This window comes from Hippoglossus stenolepis, chromosome 10 (assembly GCF_022539355.2).
Source record: "Hippoglossus stenolepis isolate QCI-W04-F060 chromosome 10, HSTE1.2, whole genome shotgun sequence".
Classification (NCBI taxonomy): Eukaryota; Metazoa; Chordata; class Actinopteri; order Pleuronectiformes; family Pleuronectidae; genus Hippoglossus; species Hippoglossus stenolepis.
This window is the reverse complement of record NC_061492.1, coordinates 2,935,018-2,953,797: the sequence shown is the minus strand read 5'-3', so window position 1 is coordinate 2,953,797 and position 18,780 is coordinate 2,935,018. Positions and strand designations below refer to the sequence as shown.

Below are 18,780 nucleotides of genomic sequence, written 5' to 3'. Positions count from 1 at the left end.
CATGAAAGATACTAATAGGATTTCTGGAAGTGAAATTATTTATCTGTTTCAGATGTTGTGCCATAATGCATTAAACATGATACCATAAAATGGTATCATGTTTAATTCAATATGTTCTAACTATACTATACTCTGCCCACCCAGGGCGCCAAAATGTTGTGCCATAATGCATCAAACGCGATACCATGAAATGGTGTGCCTTTCGGCATTCAATAAATTTGGTTATCAAAATAATATATTAAATATTAATATTTTATTATTAATATTAAATAATAACTTTAATTGATTAAAGTTACCTCGGGGCACCACCCTTCAAAGGAAGGGAAAAGATAGCCAATTTATTGAATAAAGTCTCATAAAGGTTCTAACTACAAATTTGGAACTCTGATTAACAATTAAATTAATAACTATAACCAAAATTACCATATAGATAGTTAGCTAAGTTGAAGGATATGGAGTTCTTGACAGTGTAGAGGTTGGCAAAATTCACTTATGCAACATTAATGAAAAACATTTGTGAAGAAAAACATTTATTATGAATATAATAAAGTATAAAAACACAAATTACTAACGATCTAATTGCTAAACAAAGATAGGTATGTGTGTATACATGTGTGTGTGTCTGTGTGAGTCAGCGTGCTTTCAAGATGGTGGCTGGCCAAAGAGATAACACACCCCCTATGTCTTTACGACATGTAGCAGGAGTCAGAGATAATTAGGTGAAGGAATATGCATGTGTCTGTGTGTGTGTGTGTCTGTGTGTGTGTGTGTGTGTGTGTGTGTGTGTGTGTGTGTGTGTGTGTCTGTGTGTGTGCCAAATTAGACAAAGTTACTAGATTGGATGCAACGAAAGACTGTGAAGAGCATAACAGACTAACATTACTTTCTCAATAACTTGTACCCAAAATATCACAACACCACAAATCAAACTTATAAACACAGAATCGAATAAACAGTCTTGCTTAGCCTAGTATAATTATTAAGCCCAGTTGTGTTACCCGTCCGTGGAAAGGGAAAAAGGGAAGTTGCTGTGCAGTTCGCAGTTTTGTGTCGTCTTGCTGGTTTCGGTTGAGCTGTGTAGCTCAGTTGCTGGCTGAAGTTTGCAAGCAGGACATCGAGTCGCTGCTAGGACGTTGGTAGAGCTTGGAGGGCGAGGAGGTTTCCTTGGTGAGATGAGCTGGAAGCTGCACCTTTGTGCTCCTCTCGAAGAGTTGGATGGGAAGAGAAGATGTGAGCTGGAGAAGAGGCTCAACAGCCTTCCCTCCTGTAGAAGGATTGTAGGAAGAGGCAGAAGAGGCTCGCAGCCTTCTCTCCTTGGAGGGAGTGTAGAAAGAGGGTGAAGAGTTGGATAAACCTGGCTTATATTGGCCCGGTGACCTCACAGGTCATGGGGTCCAGAGTGACCAATGGGAGTTGAAACCTGTGTCCCTGGGGGGGTTTTCACACCTCTGATGCTCCCTGGGAGACTGAGTCTTGGAGGAACATGCGGCTTCAGGCTCTTGACTGAACATGTAGGCCGAAGTGTGGTTTCACAAAGAACCTTGGCCCAACAACGTGTTCAGGTGCTGTATTCACCAAGTGGTTTGAATAAAGTGCATGTGAAAAAAGGTCGTGTTTCGTTTGATGGGAGAAAACTAATGAACCCATTGATTTCATTAGTTTTGTTGGAACTGTGTCATCATTTAGATTTTACTCTCACAAAATGAACGTCCTTGTCGTTCAAGCATTAAATCATCAGAGGTGAAGACAACAAGAAGTTCTGTTGAAGTTGTGAAGAAGTTGAGGCAGCATTAAATCAGAAAGTCCAAACTCTGCAGTTCTAGTTTTCACTCTGCAAACGAACCAAACCACGGTTCAGTTTGACCCTGAACGCCTCTTTTGGTCGGAGGAACCTTTCACACCTGATATTTAAATTCAGACAAAGCTGAAAAGTCAAAGGGAAGTGAACAAACCAGGAAGGTGTGAACGTGTCTTTAGAAACTAACCTGTTGTGGTTATTGCACAGATAATTTCAAACATGTCTGAAATTGAGGGTTAGGAGCAGAGGATGTCACACCCTGTTAAAGCCATATGAGACAAATTGTGATTTGTGAATATGGGCTACACAAATAAAATTTGATTGATTGATTGATTGAAAATGGATATTTTTACCTCCAGTATTTTGATTTATTTCCACTGCAAAGACTGATCTTCATGTTTATGTATTTTACATCAATTTGTGCCACACAAGGACTTTAACTGTCAATAACTCACTTTAGTTAATAGTTAACATCTATTTATTTATTATGTCTACCTTTTGACTTTATTTATATTACATTTCTCTCTCTGTCTCTTTGTCTTTGTTTGCTCCCTTTGTTTCTGAAATGCTCTGATCAGTCTTTATATATCTTCTCCTTTGTTAGATCTGTTTTTGTCTTTGTTCAGGTTCGATTCTGTTCAGTTACATTTGGTTAAAGTTTATAAAACTTAAGTTCTGTTCAGTCGACCCCTTATGGACCAGAACTCTGTATTTTGTTCACTTTTAGGTAAATAAATCAGTTTATTGTTGAAAAGCAGCTGTGATCACACACTTCATCCGGTTTATTCTGGTTTCTGTTGTAAACTCTTTGATAGAATTACATTTTGAAGCTGCATTAAAATGATAATGTTGTATTTCTCCCGACTTTAACAGTTTTCACTGTAAAGGAACAAAAACTACATCTACTGTAACTAATGAGCAGCAGGAGACTCACCGTTTGTGCCATGTCTTCAGCTCTTCGTCTATCAGCTTCTGAAGCAGAGTGTGTGTGTGCACTGGACTACTGCAGATAAAGAAACTTTATAACCTGCCTGCACGGCCCTAATGTAACAATAATTTACTAGCAGAGGGCTGAGTGTCATTTCTTATGAATTGTACAGCAGGTGGGTTCAGGTTTCAACCATTTGTGAAGCTGTGAGAGAACATTTGCACGATGTAAGTGTGGCCAACGAAGTGATTGAATAGTCTAATTTAACATTTAAATAGTCCAATCACGAAGAAGCCAACAACGCCAACCTGGAATATTAATCCAGGGAGTATTGATGACTTCCAACCAATATTAACCATAAGGCAATCAGGCTCAGTACACTATGGAGCCTGAGATGTGGTTCCATCCGACAATAATATATTTATTTCAAATCACAATTTCAATCTTTAAAAGAGCCATCACACCATTCACATGTAAGAAGGGGGGGGGGGTCCAGGGCTGAGGCAGGCTAGTGAACGTGGAGGCGTTTCCCTAGGAGAGTCACCACGATCACACGTGCACACACATCCTCACGCACACACACAACAGTGGAAAACCGGATTGGGGGTGAATAGCACAGCACACAGGAGGGAGACAACGCCACAGAAAACACCAGCCTCCACCACCTCAGGCTCTCAGCTCCTGTAAAATATAGAGTGAACACACATCAGTAGGGCTCCATACGGTTCAATCAAAGAAACAAAAATAAAGAAACAACCCCAGAACAATATCAATTTATACCAGTAAAACTACAAAAGAACTCAATCCACACAATTATTCTAAAGCCAAATAAGTGATTTATCAGTCAATTCATGACAGGGCTAAATTATATACAATAAACAAAAGAACAGGAATAATAGAGACCCACAAATCAAGCAGACACATATCAGACAAAACAACAAAGTAAAGCAAACGAAAGGTAAAGCACAGGAAAGCCAGGCTAAATGAAGCAAACGACAGGTGGAACAAAACAAGCACGTTAAAACAATGCAAAGTATATTTACCTATTACTCTGTGGTGGTCGCTTAGCTCAGGGGGGGGGGATCCACCTTGAACCACTACAAAGTCATACAATGAGAAAAGACCCAGAGAGGAGAACAATGCGGTGCAGACATTTCTGCCGCTCTCTTACCTGCTCCACTATTCTGCCACATAAGTACTGAGGTGTCAGGAGAATCACAGCCCGAGGATCAGATCTTATGTTCAGGAACACGTCCAAACTGGGAGAGCTGTAAGTTTCACTTCTCCCCAGCTCCTCGTTGAGAGCTTGAAACAGGAAGGCCTCAGTCAGAGCAACACTGGGATCCCGTCGTCCTTTTAGCAGGATGTTTGGAGAGATCCCCCCACTCAGATCAATGCTGCTGTGCTTTGTATGAAAAGCAGCTGTCATACAGTACGTCCTGCTCCGGGCCAAGAGACACTTGAACCATCACAGCTACAAGTGTAACCTCATCTCAACACTTACATCAGACCCACTTTCAAAAAACGTCCTGACTCTGGAAAAACACCTTTATTTCCACAAATGTCTCCACTTGAAAGTTATAACACTCATATTGGTCCTCACAGAGATAGAGACATAAGAGCACATCACATTTCAATTAGCTGACGCTTTTATCCAAAGTGACAATAAGAGCATCAACCATGAGAGAACAAACCCAGAACAACAAGAATCAAGTACAATTTGCTTCAAGAAAGCCAAACTACAAAGTGCTATATGTAAGTGTTATATAAGTGCTACTAGATATATATAGGTGCTACTAAACAGATATAGAAGTATATATTTTATCTTTTATCCAAGGTGAAGTCTGAAGAGATGTGTCTTTAGTCTGATCATCCAGATGATTTAATGCCTTATTGTCTTATCTGATTCAAGGTCAAGTCTTTTAACTGTGTTGAACAACAACCTTTTTCTCTCCAGATTTCACAAGTGAGATCGTTTATTTCAAAAGTTTAAATCATAATCACTGTCAGCTACATGCCAACATTCATTGTTGCCAGTGTTTGGGATTTGTTCTTGTTTTGTTCTTGTTGTCTTCCTCTTCCTCTTAACTGCTGGAACGACTGCTAAACAGAGATCTACATAAAGCAAATGCCCCAACTGCTACAGCGGCTATGGCGACTACGGGGCCTGCGACGACTGCAGCGACTGGGGTGACGATGGCGACTGTGATCAATGTTTTAATAACCTGTGAGAGACAAGATGAGACAAACCGTTATTTATTAAACAATCGACAAACTGAAGGTCAAAACATTTTGATAATCTTTCATTGAAATATAATCTGGACGAGTGGAATGTCACTCAGTAAAGCTCTGCCACAGTCCCCTTATGAAACCACACTTAAAGGTTCAATGTGTAGAATCTAGTGACATCTAGTGGTGAAGTGTCATGTTGCAGCTGAACACCCCTCACCTCACCCTCCCCTTCCAAACATGAGAGAGAACCTGTGGCAGCTTCCGTCGTCATAGAAACTCAAAAGGTTTAGTTTGTCCAGTCTGGGCTACTGTAAAAAACATGGCTGCCTCCATAGAGAGGACCTGCTCCTGATGTAAATATGAAGTATTTAAATATAAAGTATGTTCATATAAAGTATTTAAATATAAACGACCCATTCTAGGGTAAAGAAAACAACAATTCGTACAATTTAGATGAAACACACTAGTGGAAGCATCACTAAGATTATTGTATATTCAATTTCTGCCAATAGATCCTTTCACCTAAATCTTACACACTGGACCTTTAATGGCTGTGAGATGGTTGGTTGAACATTCTGGATTATTATGTATACGACACAGTGAAGGTGACAGATGAACCCAGTGATTAAAGAGTTTGTTCATCTTCCTGTAGTGTTTGAAATATCACAATGGACTCACATCTGCATGTATTCAGTTGCACTAGATTGTGTTAAATAAATAAATAGATAAATAGATAAAGGGCTCAATAAAATGAGTTTTAACTACATCTGTTCTGCTGTGATTCCAGTTGAAATGTTTCAGAAGCTTGTTTACTCTATTATAAATCATGTTCTGATTCATTCTGTTCACATGGCATCTGAGTTTATTATAAACACGATTGTTCATAATGTAAAGATGTGGTTTCCCTGTGGGCTGCAAAAACTGAACTAAACAAACTAAACTTTACCTGATTAAACCTGTTTGTAAAACAGATTTACCAACAATAACATTAAATTACTATTACTACTATTTAAAGATGTATCTTCCACATTATTAATCAGTATTTCCTCTGCAATAGTCTTTCAGAATATTTATATTCCTCTCGAGGGTCATTTTAATCATTTCCACACATTTCACGCTCTATATATTGACTTCAATTTGATTTATTTACATTCATATTATTTTAAAGTAGAGTTATTAGTTAGTAATATCAAGCCTCATTAACATTTTTTTATGTAATAAGGGTTTGATAACGACACCATAGGAATATATATCAGCTGATGTTTTAGTATCATAAATGTTTTATATCCCCAATATCAGTATCTCCACTACATGCACTTCAGATAACTATTAGGAATCCTGTCTCTTTGATTCTTTTGAGTCATATCAGAGTTGTAGAGAGAGCTTCTCAGTTAGCGGAGCGTTCAAGACCATGACTCACTTTGTGGAGAAAACAGAAAGGAAGACTCGTCTACTGTCAATCGCCTTTTAAAAAACACAACATCTACCCACTGATTTTGCTGTGGAAGAGTTAACGAGGTTAACGAACCCAACAGTTAGATACACACCTGCAGAGACTCTGCCTTGCCGTATCGCATCTCGACAGCAAAGTGCTCACAGTTGTAAGTGGCAACGTTGTACGATAGCTCGCGGCCCACCATCGCACGGGCCTCCATCACTATGACGGAAGGCTCGCGAGCTTTGCGCCTGTTGTCCAGCAGATTGTTGACCTGGTAACGGTCATTGCCGACCACATCGGCGAGCTTCTCACGTTTGACCTTCCCAGCGCTGCTGCTCAGAAGCCTCAACGAGCCAGATGACTGACCACCTGTGTGTTTTATAGAAAAGACAAAGAGGAAGAACAGGGAGGCAAAGAAAGAGGAAAGGAGGAAGGTGCCATCATGAAATACATGTCATGTCCATGTGATATTCTAACGTGAATATATACTCACCGGCCACTTTATTAGGTACACCTTACTAGTACCGGGTTGGACCCCCTTTTTCCTTCACAACTGCCTTAATTCTTCATAGTATAGATCTAACAAGGCGTGGCGTTTAAACGATGCTCAATTTGTACTAAGGGGCCCAAAGTGTGCCAAGAAAATATCCCCCACACCATTACACCACCACCACCAGCCTGAACCGTTGATACAAGGCAGGATAGTTCCATGCTTTCATGTTGTTTACACCAAATTTTGACCCTAACATCTGAATGTCGCAGCTGAAATCAAGACTCATCAGACCCGGCAACGTTTTTCCAATCTTCTATTGTCGAATTTTGGTGAGCCTGTGCGAATTGTAGCCTCAGTTTCCTGTTCTTAGCTGACAGAAGTGGCACCCGGTGTGGTCTTCTGCTGCTGTAGCCCATCTGCTTCAAGGTTCGACGTGTTGTGCGTTCAGAGATGGTATTCTGCAGACCTTGGTTGTAACGAGTGGTTATTTGAGTTACTGTTACCTTTCTATCATCTCGAACCACTCTGCCCATTCTCCTCTGACCTCTGATGCCTAAATGCATTGAGTTGCTGCCATGTGATTGGCTGATTAGCTATTTGTGTTAACAAGCAATTGAACAGGTGTGCCTGATAATGTGGCCGCTGAGCGTAGTTATTCCTTCACTCACCCCCTGTGGTGAAATGAACCACTTCATTCTCTCCGATGTAGACGGCCCAGTGCTGATAGTCCTTACGGAAGATCTCGATCAGGTCTCCTGGTTTTCCATTAAACTAAAAAGAAACATGAAAATACAAATATAAATAACAAACTGGACATGTAGTCAATGTAAATGTGCAGTGATCAAAGTGCTCTTCATCGTGGCTTCCTGTTGTATTTGTTTGTGTGCACGAGCACGAGGGTCATACGACGACACAGCCCTGCCACAGGTTGACGTACGAAAGAAACTCCACTAATGTATCAGGACTTGGAGGAAAGTTTACTTGAGTCGTTTTCACACCTAAAAGTCTGAAACCAACATTGTTTCCATTTGATCTGTTTAGATTTGGTTTCACATTGTAATTCATGGAGCGCACTAAACATTTGTCAGAGATACGTACGTCCTGTGGTCATCAGCTTCGTGGACTGAGACCACCTTCACTTGACATTGATTAGATTGTAGACAACATGTGTTTCTGACATCCCCGTGTTCAGGTGCTGTATTCACCAAGTGGTTTGAATAAAGTGCATGTGAAAAAAGGTTGTGTTTCGTTTGATGGGAGAAAACTAATGAACCCAGTGATTTCATTAGTTTTGTTGGAACTCTGTCATCATTTAGATTTTACTCTCACAAAATGAACGTGCTTGTCGTTCAAGCATTAAATCATCAGAGGTGAAGACAACAAGAAGTTCTGTTGAAGTTGTGAAGAAGTTGAGGCAGCATTAAATCAGAAAGTCCAAACTCTGCAGTTCTCACTTTCACTTTCTCTCTCTGTCTCTCTGTCTGTGTTTGCTCCTCTTGTTTCTGAAATGCTCTGATCAGTCTTTATATATCTTCACCTTTGTTAGATCTGTTTTTGTGTTTGTTCAGGTCCGATTCTGTTCAGTTACATTTGATTAAAGTTTATAAAACCTAAGCTCTGTTCAGTCGACCCCTTATGGAGCCAGAACTGTATTTTGTTCACTTTCTTTTTATGTTCACAAAGAAAAGTTAAAACAGTTTTCACTGTAAAGGAACAAAAACTAAATCTACTGTAAGTCATGAGCAGCAGGAGACTCACCGTTGGTGCCATGTCTTCAGCTCTTCGTCTATCAGCTTCTGATGCAGACTGTGTGTGTGCACTGGACCACTGCAGATCTGAACATCCCCCAACTTTACAATCATTTCCTGTAAGTGGGCGAAGTTTCCTTCTCTAGAAATGTCCAGCAGCAACTCTGCATTCAGGTTTTGACCATTTGTGAGGCTGTGAGAGAACATTTGCACGATTGAAACAATTTCAAATACAAATCTAACATCCTTATATTTTCCTGCAAAGTACAGATACTCGTTTCAAAAGTCAAATAACACAACATGTTGAAATAAAAAAAAACACATCCATTGTTGGGAAGATAGTTTTCATTCAATTCTACTTCGATTATTACATTAAATATATTATGAAGAATTGATCACAACAAAACAAATGAGTACAATGAAAAAATGGAAACATGTGATAAATGTCTTTTATAAATATATTTTTTACATTCACAGTTTAGATTCAAGTCTTGAAGTTAGAAAAATCATTTTCAGTGAAGAAAGACTTAAATTAGTTCTGATAAAAGGTCCAGTCTTTTAACTGTGTTGAAGGAACCACAACAACCGTTTTCTCTCTAGTCTACACAAGTGAAATTGTTTATTTAAATAGTTTCAATCATAATCAATGTCGGCTGCATCAACTCAAATAATGGAGAGATCTTTCTTGTCATGTTTCTGTCTCATTAGTGCCAGTGTTGATGATGTCTTCTTGTTTTCTTCCTGTAGTCTTCCTCTTCCTCTTCCTCTTCCTCTTCCTCTTCGCCGGAAAGGCTGCTGAACAGAACTGCACCTAAAGCTGCTAAGGCCACACCTGCTGCAGCGACGCCTGTGACCCCAGCTGCTGTTTGAACCTGCGAGAGACAAGATGAGAAGAACCGTTATTTTTTTAAACAATCGACAAACTGCAGGTCAAAGGTCACTAAGCTCTGCCACGGCCCCCTTATGAAACCAGTGTAGTGGGAAATCCCCCTGACCAGGTGTCTCACTGCTGTGATACTGTCTACCTGACAGGATGGAACCCTTATTTGGCGGTGTCTCACTGCTATGACCTTGATAAACAGGGTGTATGCCCTTATTTGGTGATGTTTTCTTCCAACTGCTACAGCAGACGGACAGACACAGATGATGATCTCATGTCTTTTTTTCATATCATGTTTTATGAAACGCCTCTTTGTATAAGTTCTGGCTTTTGTGAACTTGTGGCCAGTTCCATTTTGAGCACCCGTGCTTGTTGTGTATATTTTCTCCTTTGAATTTCATCACCTGGTTTTTGACCTGGTTTTTGGGAGACCAAAGCTCTGCCTATATGTGCAGCCAAAAGCCTGAAGCCGCATGTCCCTCCAGAACTCAGTCTCCCAGAGGGCATCAACTTCACACAGAGGTGTGAAAACCCCCCCAGGGACACAGGTTTCAACTCCCATTGGTCACTCTGGACCCCATGACCTGTGAGGTCACCGGGCCAAAATAAGGCCTGTTCTCCCCCTCTTCTGTCTCTTCTGTCCTCTTCCTACAATCCTTCCACAGGAGGGAAGGCTGTCGAGCCTCTTCTCCAGCTCACATCTTCAGCAGGTGGGACAATTGCTTTATGTAGATCTCTGTTTAGCAGCAGTAGTTCCAGCAGTTAAGAGGAAGAGGAAGACAACAAGAACAAAACAAGAACAAATCCCAAACACTGGCAACAATGAATGTTGGCATGTAGCTGACAGTGATTATGATTTAAACTTTTGAAATTAACGATCTCACTTGTGAAATCTGGAGAGAAAAAGGTTGTTGTTCAACACAGTTAAAAGACTTGACCTTGAATCAGATATGACAATAAGGCATTAAATCATCTGGATGATCAGACTAAAGACACATCTCTTCAGACTTCACCTTGGATAAAAGATAAAATATATACTTCTATATCTGTTTAGTAGCACCTATATATATCTAGTAGCACTTATATAACACTTACATATAGCACTTTGTAGTTTGGCTTTCTTGAAGCAAATTGTACTTGATTCTTGTTGTTCTGGGTTTGTTCTCTCATGGTTGATGCTCTTATTGTCACTTTGGATAAAAGCGTCAGCTAATTGAAATGTGATGTGATGTGATGTTAGGGATGTTTCTTTGTCTTTCATGTCATTTTCACTTTTAAACGGATCAAATAATCATTTACACACAATTTATTTGCAATAAAACACAATTTAAGATACATTTCTTCAGTGTAAATGATTTTCCTCATTTAAAAAATATATTTAGCAAAGACATTTATCACATCTTTCCATTTTTCATCCAACTAATTTGTTGGGTTGTGATCAATTCTTCATTATATAATCAATGTAATGACCGAAGTAGAATAAAATGAAAACTATCTTCCCAACGATGGATGTGTTTTTTATTTCAACACGTTGTGTTATGTTACTTTTGAAACGCGTATCTGAACTTTGCAGGAAAATAAAAGGATGTTAGATGTGTTTTTGAACAAAGTAAATGAAGCGGTGAGAGGTGGAGCAGGGCAGCGGAGAGGAAGAGGAGAACACAGTGATGCTTTTCTTGTGCTCTAGTTATGAGCTGAGAGGGTGTTTATCCTCCGTCGTGTCTGTGCCAACATTGTGCTGCATCACAGTCCGACACTGTTCACATGTGGAGCCTGTTACAGACGAGGCAGGTGGAGCCAGGAGGATTCACACAGATCTACATGCTGCATGTGTGTGTGTGTGTGTGTGGGGGGGGGGTGCATGCTCTTATGTCTCTATCTCTGTGAGGACCAATATGAGTGTTATAACTTTCAAGTGGAGACATTTGTGGAAATAAAGGTGTTTTTACAGAGTCAGGACGTTTTTTTGAAAGTGGGTCTGATGTAAGTGTTGAGATGAGGGTTACACTTGTAGCTGTGATGGTTCGAGTGTCTCTTGGCCCGGGAGCAGGACGTACTGTATGACAGCTGCTTTTCATACAAAGCACAGCAGCATTGATCTGAGTGGGGGGGGGGAATTCTCCAAACATCCTGCTAAAAGGACGACGGGATCCCAGTGTTGCTCTGACTGAGGCCTTCCTGTTTCAAGCTCTCAACGAGGAGCTGGGGAGAAGTGAAACTTACAGCTCTCCCAGTTTGGACGTGTTCCTGAACATAAGATCTGATCCTCGGGCTGTGATTCTCCTGACACCTCAGTACTTACATTGAGCAAATGTTCTCTCACAGCGTCACAAATGGTCGAAACATGAACGAACCTGCTTCAAAATTCATGAGAAATGAAACTCAGCCCTCCGCTAGTAAATTATTGTGAAATTTGGGCCGTGCAGGCAGGTTATACAGGTTCTTTATCTGCAGTAGTCCAGTGCACACACACAGGCTGCGGCAGAAGCTGATAGATGAAGAGCTGAAGACATGGCACGAAGGGTGAGTCTCCTCATGTTTGGAAGGGGAGGGTAAGGTGAGGGGTGTTCAGCTGCAACATGACACTTCACCACTACATTTCACAAAATTCTACACACTGGAAGAGGAAGAGGAAGAGGAAGAGGAAGACTACAGGAAGAAAACAAGAAGACATCATCAACACTGGCACTAATGAGACAGAAACATGACAAGAAAGATCTCTCCATTGTTTGAGTTGATGCAGCCGACATTGATTATGATTGAAACTATTTAAATAAACAATTTCACTTGTGCAGACTAGAGAGAAAACGGTTGTTGTGGTTCCTTCAACACAGTTAAAAGACTGGACCTTGAATCAGAACTAATTTCAGTCTTTCTTCAGTGAAAATTATTTTCCTAATTTTAAGACTTGAATCTAAACTGTGAATGTAAAAAATATATTTAGAAAAGCCATTTATCACGTTTCCATTTTTTCATTGTACTCATTTGTTTTGTTGTGATCAATTCTTCATTATATATTTAATGTAATCGAAGTAGAATTTGTGATGGAAATCTGAAAACACAAGAGGCTGGAACACCAAATTTGTCTTTGTGTATTTTAATAGGGGCTTTCTGCAGAAAGGATCAACACAGAGAGTCACAGTGATCTCAGAGTGAAGATGAGGAACAGTCAAATGCAAGGATCTTATATAGGAGAACTAAGGCTGTTTGCCTGAGCCAGTTCAGACTGGTTCTGTAGGCGCAGTTTGAGACAGGAATTAAAACACAGGAATAAATGATTTGCATAGTTTCCATTAGATTCTTGGACAGTCCACAAGTAATAGAAAGGTCAAACAGGTATATAGAAAGGTCATATAGGTTTCAGGTCACAAACACTTCAGGTCATGGAGTCTTAGACAGGTCTGCAAAAAGTTACTCTTCAACTACAAAATAGGTTTCAACCACACTTAGTTATTTTCCACTACAAGTGAAACTTACAGCTCTCCCAGTTTGGACGCCTTCCTGAAAGTAGGATCTTAACCTCGGGCTGTATTCGCCTCCCACCTCAATACTTACATTGAGCAAATGTTCTCTCACAGCGTCACAAACGGTGGAAACATGAACGAACCTGCTTCAAAATTCACGAGAAATGACACTCAGCACTCCGCTTATAAATTATTGTGAAATTTGGGCGTTAAGGCAAGTTATACAGGTTCTTTATCTGCAGTATTCGGTGCACACACACAGGCTGCGGCAGAAGCTGATAGACGAAAGGCTGAAGACATGGCACAAACGGTGAGTCTCCTGCTGCTCATTAGTTACTGTAGATTTAGTTTTGTTCCTTTACAGTGAAACAGTTTAAAAGGTTGTTTGTGCATCAAGGCACAGACTTGTGATGTCATAAATAGGTGTAGATTAAAATATATCAACTTTACTTTGAGTTTGTTCACGTAATGTGTGCAAAGTGTTTTGGTTGAGTGAGTAAAATATAAAATTATCATTTTAATGCAGCTTTAAAATGTAATTCTATCAAAGAGTTTACAACAGAAACCAGAATAAACAGGATGAAGTGTGTGATCACAGCTGCTTTTCAACAATAAACTGATTTATTTACCTAAAAGTGAACAAAATACAGAGTTCTGGTCCATAAGGGGTCGACTGAACAGAAACAGATCTAACAAAGGAGAAGATGTATGATGACTGATCAGAGCATTTCAGAAACAGAAGGAGCAAACAAAGACAAACAGCTTAACTACAAATTCCACCCCAAAAAAACAGCTAATTAGTAAGTCAGCATTAAACATGAAACCAATTAACCAAATTAAATTATAAATCCAAATCATCCTGCCCTATGATGTGGAAGGCACATGGTCCAGTCCAATTAGCTACCTCCTGTATTTAATGGCCGGCTTCAGTGAGTGACTCAAAGTTAGAACTGAAGACAAACTTGATGAAACATCTAAAGTGTGACTGTGCAGAAGAAAACTAAACGTGTGCACCACCAATAGGAACTGAGGTGCTGTCGGTTCATTAAGAATAAGGAAAGTATGTTGCATGAAACAAAAGCCAGTGTGTTATTTATCTGATTTGCTGTCGTATGACTGATTGTAATATAAATAAGGTCAAAAGGTAAATATAATAAATAAATATATGTTAACTATTAACTAAAGTGAGTTATGGACAGTTGAAGTCCCTGTGTGGCACAAAGTGATGCAACAAGTAAAATGGAGGTAAAAATATCCATGTTTAAAATTATCTGTGCAATAACCACAACAGGTTAGTTTCTAAAGGCGCTTTCACACCTTCCTTGTTTGGTCCGGACCCTTTGACTTAAATATCAGGTGTGAAAGGTTCCTCCGACCAAAAGAGGCGTTCAGGGTCCGGATCAAACTGAAACATGGTTCGGTTTGTTTGCAGAGTGAAAACTATAACTGCAGAGTTTGGACTTTATGATTTAATGCAGGATAGTGCGCTCCATGAATTACAATGTGAAACCAAATCTAAACAGATCAAATGGAAACAATGTTGGTTTCAGACTTTTAGGTGTGAAAACGACTCAAGTAAACTTTCCTCCAAGTCCTGATACATTAGTGGAGTTTCTTTCGTACGTCAACCTGTGGCAGGGCTGTGTCGTCGTATGACCCTCGTGCTCGTGCACACAAACAAATACAACAGGAAGCCACGATGAAGAGCACTTTGATCACTGCACATTTACATTGACTACATGTCCAGTTTATTATTTTTATTTATATTTTCATGTTTCTTTTTAGTTTAATGGAAAACCAGGAGACCTGATCGAGATCAGCCGTTTGGCCTATCAGCACTGGGCTGTCTACATTGGAGAGAATGAAGTGGTTCATTTAGTTCCAGAGGGTGAGTGAAGTGATAAATATATTCACGTCAGAATATCACATGGACATGACATGTATTTCATGATGGCACCTTCCTCCTTTCCTCTTTCTTTGCCTCCCTGTTCTTCCTGTTTGTCTTTTCTATAAAACACACAGGTGGTGACTCATCTGGCTCGTTTGAGCTTCTGAGCAGCAGAGGAGAGGTGAAGCGTGAGAAGCTCACCGACGTGGTCGGCAATGATCGTCACCAGGTCAACAATCTGCAGGATGAAAAGTACGAGGCTCGTGATCCCTACGTCATAGTGAAGGAGGCCTGTGCGATGGTGGGCAGCGAGCTACAGTACAGCGTTGTCACTTACAACTGCGAGCACTTTGCTACCGAGATGCGATACGGCAAGGCAGAGTCTTGGCAGGTGTGTATCTAACTGTTGGGTTCGTTAACCTTGTTAACTCTTCCACAGCAAAATTAGTGGGTAGATGTTGAGTTACTGTCTTACTTTATATTTACATCAGGAGCAGGTCCTCTCTATGGAGGCAGCCATGTTTTTTACAGTAGCCCAGACTGGACAAACTAAACCTTTTCAGTTTCTATGACGACTGAATCTGCCACAGGTTCTCTCTCATGTTTGGAAGGGGAGGGTGGGGTGAGGGGTGTTCAGCTGCAACCTGACACTTCACCACTAGATGCCACTAGATTCTACACACTGAACCTTTTAAATGTGGTTTCATAAGGGGACTGTGGCAGAGCCTAGTGACCTTTGACCTGCAGTTTGTCGATTGTTTAAATAACAATGGTTTTTCTCATCTTGTCTCTCGCAGGTTAAAAGAGCAGCTTGGATCGCAGGCGTCGCTGCAGCAGGTGGGGCCTTAGTAATAGGTGGAGTAACTCTGTTCAGCTATTCCGGCGAAGTGGAAAAGGAAGAGGAAAAGGAAAATGAAAGACTACAGGAAGAAGACATCATCAACACTGGCACTAATGAGACAGAAAATGACAAGAAAGATCTCTCCATTGTTTGAGTTGATGCAGCCGACATTGATTATGATTGAACTAATTAAATAAACAATTTCACTTGTGCAGACTAGAGAGAAAACGGTAGTTGTGGTTCCTTCAACACAGTTAAAAGACTGGACCTTGAATCAGATAAGACAATAAAGCATTAAATCATCTGGAGGTTTCTTTTTGTCTGACTTGTCATTCGTCACTTTTTAAACGGACCAAATAATCATTTGCACACAATTTATTTGCAATAAAACACAATTTAAGATAAATTTCTTCAGTGTAAATGATTTTCCTCATTTTCAAAATATATTTAGAAAAGATCACATGTTGCCATTTATCATCCCACTAATTTGTGGCTGCACTTTATATGTGTGCAGCTGAATACATGCTGAATACATACATGCAGCTGAATACATGCAGATGTGAGTCCATTGTGATATTTCTAACACTCCAGGAAGATGAACAAACTCTTTAATCACTGGGTTCATCTGTCACCTTCACTGTGTCGTATATGTTACGGGTCCCAGGATTGGTACCACAGCAACAAAGTATGTCTGTAAAATACAGCATGAATGCAGCAGCAATAAAGACACGGAGCATTCAGTTCATCATCCGGACTGCATCTTATTCAAATTCAACACAATTTGAAATACAAACATTTTCAATATAAACCTATTGAACATTAGCTTATAACTGGTCTTTATAAGGCACAATAACAATACGTGACTTTATTACAGCGTGCGTGTGTGTGTGTCGGCGCTGAAATACACACTGTGTAAAGTAAACGCCATTCTATAGCGACCTGCCTGCAAGACTACGCGCAGGTAAAACAAACACCTATACAGGCGAATGTGGTCACCGCCCACCCGGTGGCGCGAGTGTCTCCCGCCTCACTGTCCAGCGGAGTTTCGAAGTTTTTAACAGTCTAGTAAAATAATCAAAACAACGTCAACATGTCTCAATAACACTCGTGGTGATAAAGCTAAACTTTAAGGAGTTAATGTAGGTGACTCTCACCCACTGCTAACCTGTCAAATACAGCATGAACGCAGCAGCAATAAAGACACGGAGCATTCAGCTCATCATCCAGACTGCATCTGGCATGTGGGTGGAAGTTACCCCCAAACAGACAGTACGGTGGCTGCTCCCGTGCCACACGTTCCACCTGAGTGCTGCTGCCATTTACTGATCTCTCCATAATGCATATGAAACATTCACCCACGTGACTATCACGTATATTATTTGAATAATTGCAAAAATTACTATTAAAGTAATTAAATCAAATATTTTGGGGCATACCACATATACATAATAATCCAGAAAGTTAAACCAACCATCTCACAGCCATGAAAGGTCCAGTGTGTAAGATTTAGGTGAAATGATCTATTGGCAGAAATTGAATATACAATAATCCTAGTGATGTTTCCACTAGTGTGTTTCATCTAAATTGTACGAATTGTTGTTTTCTTTACCCTAGAATGGGTCGTTTATATTTAAATACTTTTTATCAACATACTTTATATTTAAATACTTTATATTTACATCAGGAGCAGGTCCTCACTACGGAGGCAGCCATGTTTTTTACAGTAGCCCAGACTGGACAAACTAAACCTTTTGAGTTTCTATGACGACTGAAGCTGCCACAGGTTCTCTCTCATGTTTGGAAGGGGAGGGTGAGGTGAGGGGTGTTCAGCTGCAACATGACACTTCACCACTAGATGTCACTAGATTCTACACACTGAACCTTTAAGTGTGGTTTCATAAGGGGACTGTGGCAGAGATTATATTTCAATGAAAGATTATCAAAATGTTTTGACCTTCAGTTTGTCGATTGTTTAAAAAATAACGGTTAGTCTCATCTTGTCTCTCGCAGGTGAAAAAAAAATCTTTGATCGCAGGCGTCGCAGTCGTCTTGGTCACCGGAAGCCCCGTTGTCGCTGCAGGACTCGCAGTAGGTGGGACAATTGCTTTATGTAGATCTCTGTTTCGCAGTAGTTCCAGCAGTTAAGAGGAAGAGGAAGACAACAAGAACAAAACAAGAACAAATCCCAAACACTGGCAACAATGAATGTTGGCATGTAGCTGACAGTGATTATGATTTAAACTTTTAAATAAACAATCTCACTTGTGCAATCTGGAGAGAAAAAGGTTGTTGTTCAACACAGTTAAAAGACTTGACCTTGAATCAGATAAGACCATAAGGCATTAAATCATCTGGATGATCAGACTAAAGACACATCTCTTCAGACTTCACCTTGGATAAAAGATAAAATATATACTTCTATATCTGTTTAGTAGCACCTATATATATCTAGTAGCACTTATATAACACTTACATATAGCACTTTGTAGTTTGGCTTTCTTGAAGCAAATTGTACTTGATTCTTGTTGTTCTGGGTTTGTTCTCTCATGGTTGATGCTCTTATTGTCGCTTTGGATAAAAGCGTCAGCTAATTGAAATGTGATGTGATGTGATGTTAGGGATGTTTCTTTGTCTGACATGTCATTTTCACTTTTTAAACGGATCAAATAATCATTTGCACACAATTTATTTGCAATAAAACACAATTTAAGATAAATTTCTTCAGTCTAAATGATTTTCCTCATTTTAAAAATATATTTAGCAAAGATCACATTTTTTCATCCCACTAATTTGTTGCGTTGTGATCAATTCTTCATTTTATATTTAATATCTTAATCGAAGTAGAATTAAATGAAAACTATCATCCCAACAATGGATGTGTTTTTTATTTCAACATGTTGTGTTATGTCACTTTTGAAAAGAGTATCTGTACTTTGCAGGAAAATATAAGGATGTTTGATTTGCTTTTTAAATTGTTTCAATCGTGCAAATGTTCTCTCACAGCTTCACAAATGCTTTTCAACAATGAACAAATATATTTACCTAAAAGTGAACAATATACAGAGTTCTG

The 18,780-nt window shown here is 39.7% G+C and overlaps 3 protein-coding genes across 3 annotated transcripts in view; 1 reads left to right on the top strand and 2 right to left on the bottom strand.

The window, feature by feature from the left end:
- Positions 1-18,780, bottom strand: part of LOC118116247 — a 137,560-nt gene that overhangs the window by 70,036 nt on the left and 48,744 nt on the right. The gene's annotated exons all lie outside the window — the stretch shown is intronic.
- Positions 4,353-9,222, bottom strand: LOC124852578 (phospholipase A and acyltransferase 4-like). Its single transcript, XM_047341531.1, has 4 exons — positions 8,648-9,222; positions 7,558-7,660; positions 6,506-6,765; positions 4,353-4,951 (listed from the first exon to the last, which is right to left on the bottom strand). The coding sequence occupies exons 1-4, from the start codon at positions 8,657-8,659 to the stop codon at positions 4,811-4,813; spliced, it is 516 nt and encodes a 171-aa protein (XP_047197487.1). The 5' UTR covers positions 8,660-9,222; the 3' UTR covers positions 4,353-4,810.
- Positions 13,263-16,014, top strand: LOC118116248 (phospholipase A and acyltransferase 4). The gene is made up of 4 exons (XM_047341530.1): positions 13,263-13,291; positions 14,767-14,869; positions 15,004-15,260; positions 15,667-16,014. Exons 1-4 carry the CDS (start codon positions 13,280-13,282, stop codon positions 15,862-15,864), a joined length of 570 nt encoding a protein of 189 aa, XP_047197486.1. The 5' UTR covers positions 13,263-13,279; the 3' UTR covers positions 15,865-16,014.

Excerpts from the sequence above, each read along its gene's own strand:
- LOC124852578 (XM_047341531.1), bottom strand. Across the intron at positions 6,766-7,557 it reads GGTTCATTTCACCACAGGGG|GTGGTCAGTCATCTGGCTCG; the intron begins GTGAGTGAAGGA and ends TAAAACACACAG. Across the intron at positions 4,952-6,505 it reads GCAAGGCAGAGTCTCTGCAG|GTTATTAAAACATTGATCAC; the intron begins GTGTGTATCTAA and ends TGTCTCTCACAG.
- LOC118116248 (XM_047341530.1), top strand. Across the intron at positions 14,870-15,003 it reads GGTTCATTTAGTTCCAGAGG|GTGGTGACTCATCTGGCTCG; the intron begins GTGAGTGAAGTG and ends TAAAACACACAG. Across the intron at positions 15,261-15,666 it reads GCAAGGCAGAGTCTTGGCAG|GTTAAAAGAGCAGCTTGGAT; the intron begins GTGTGTATCTAA and ends TGTCTCTCGCAG.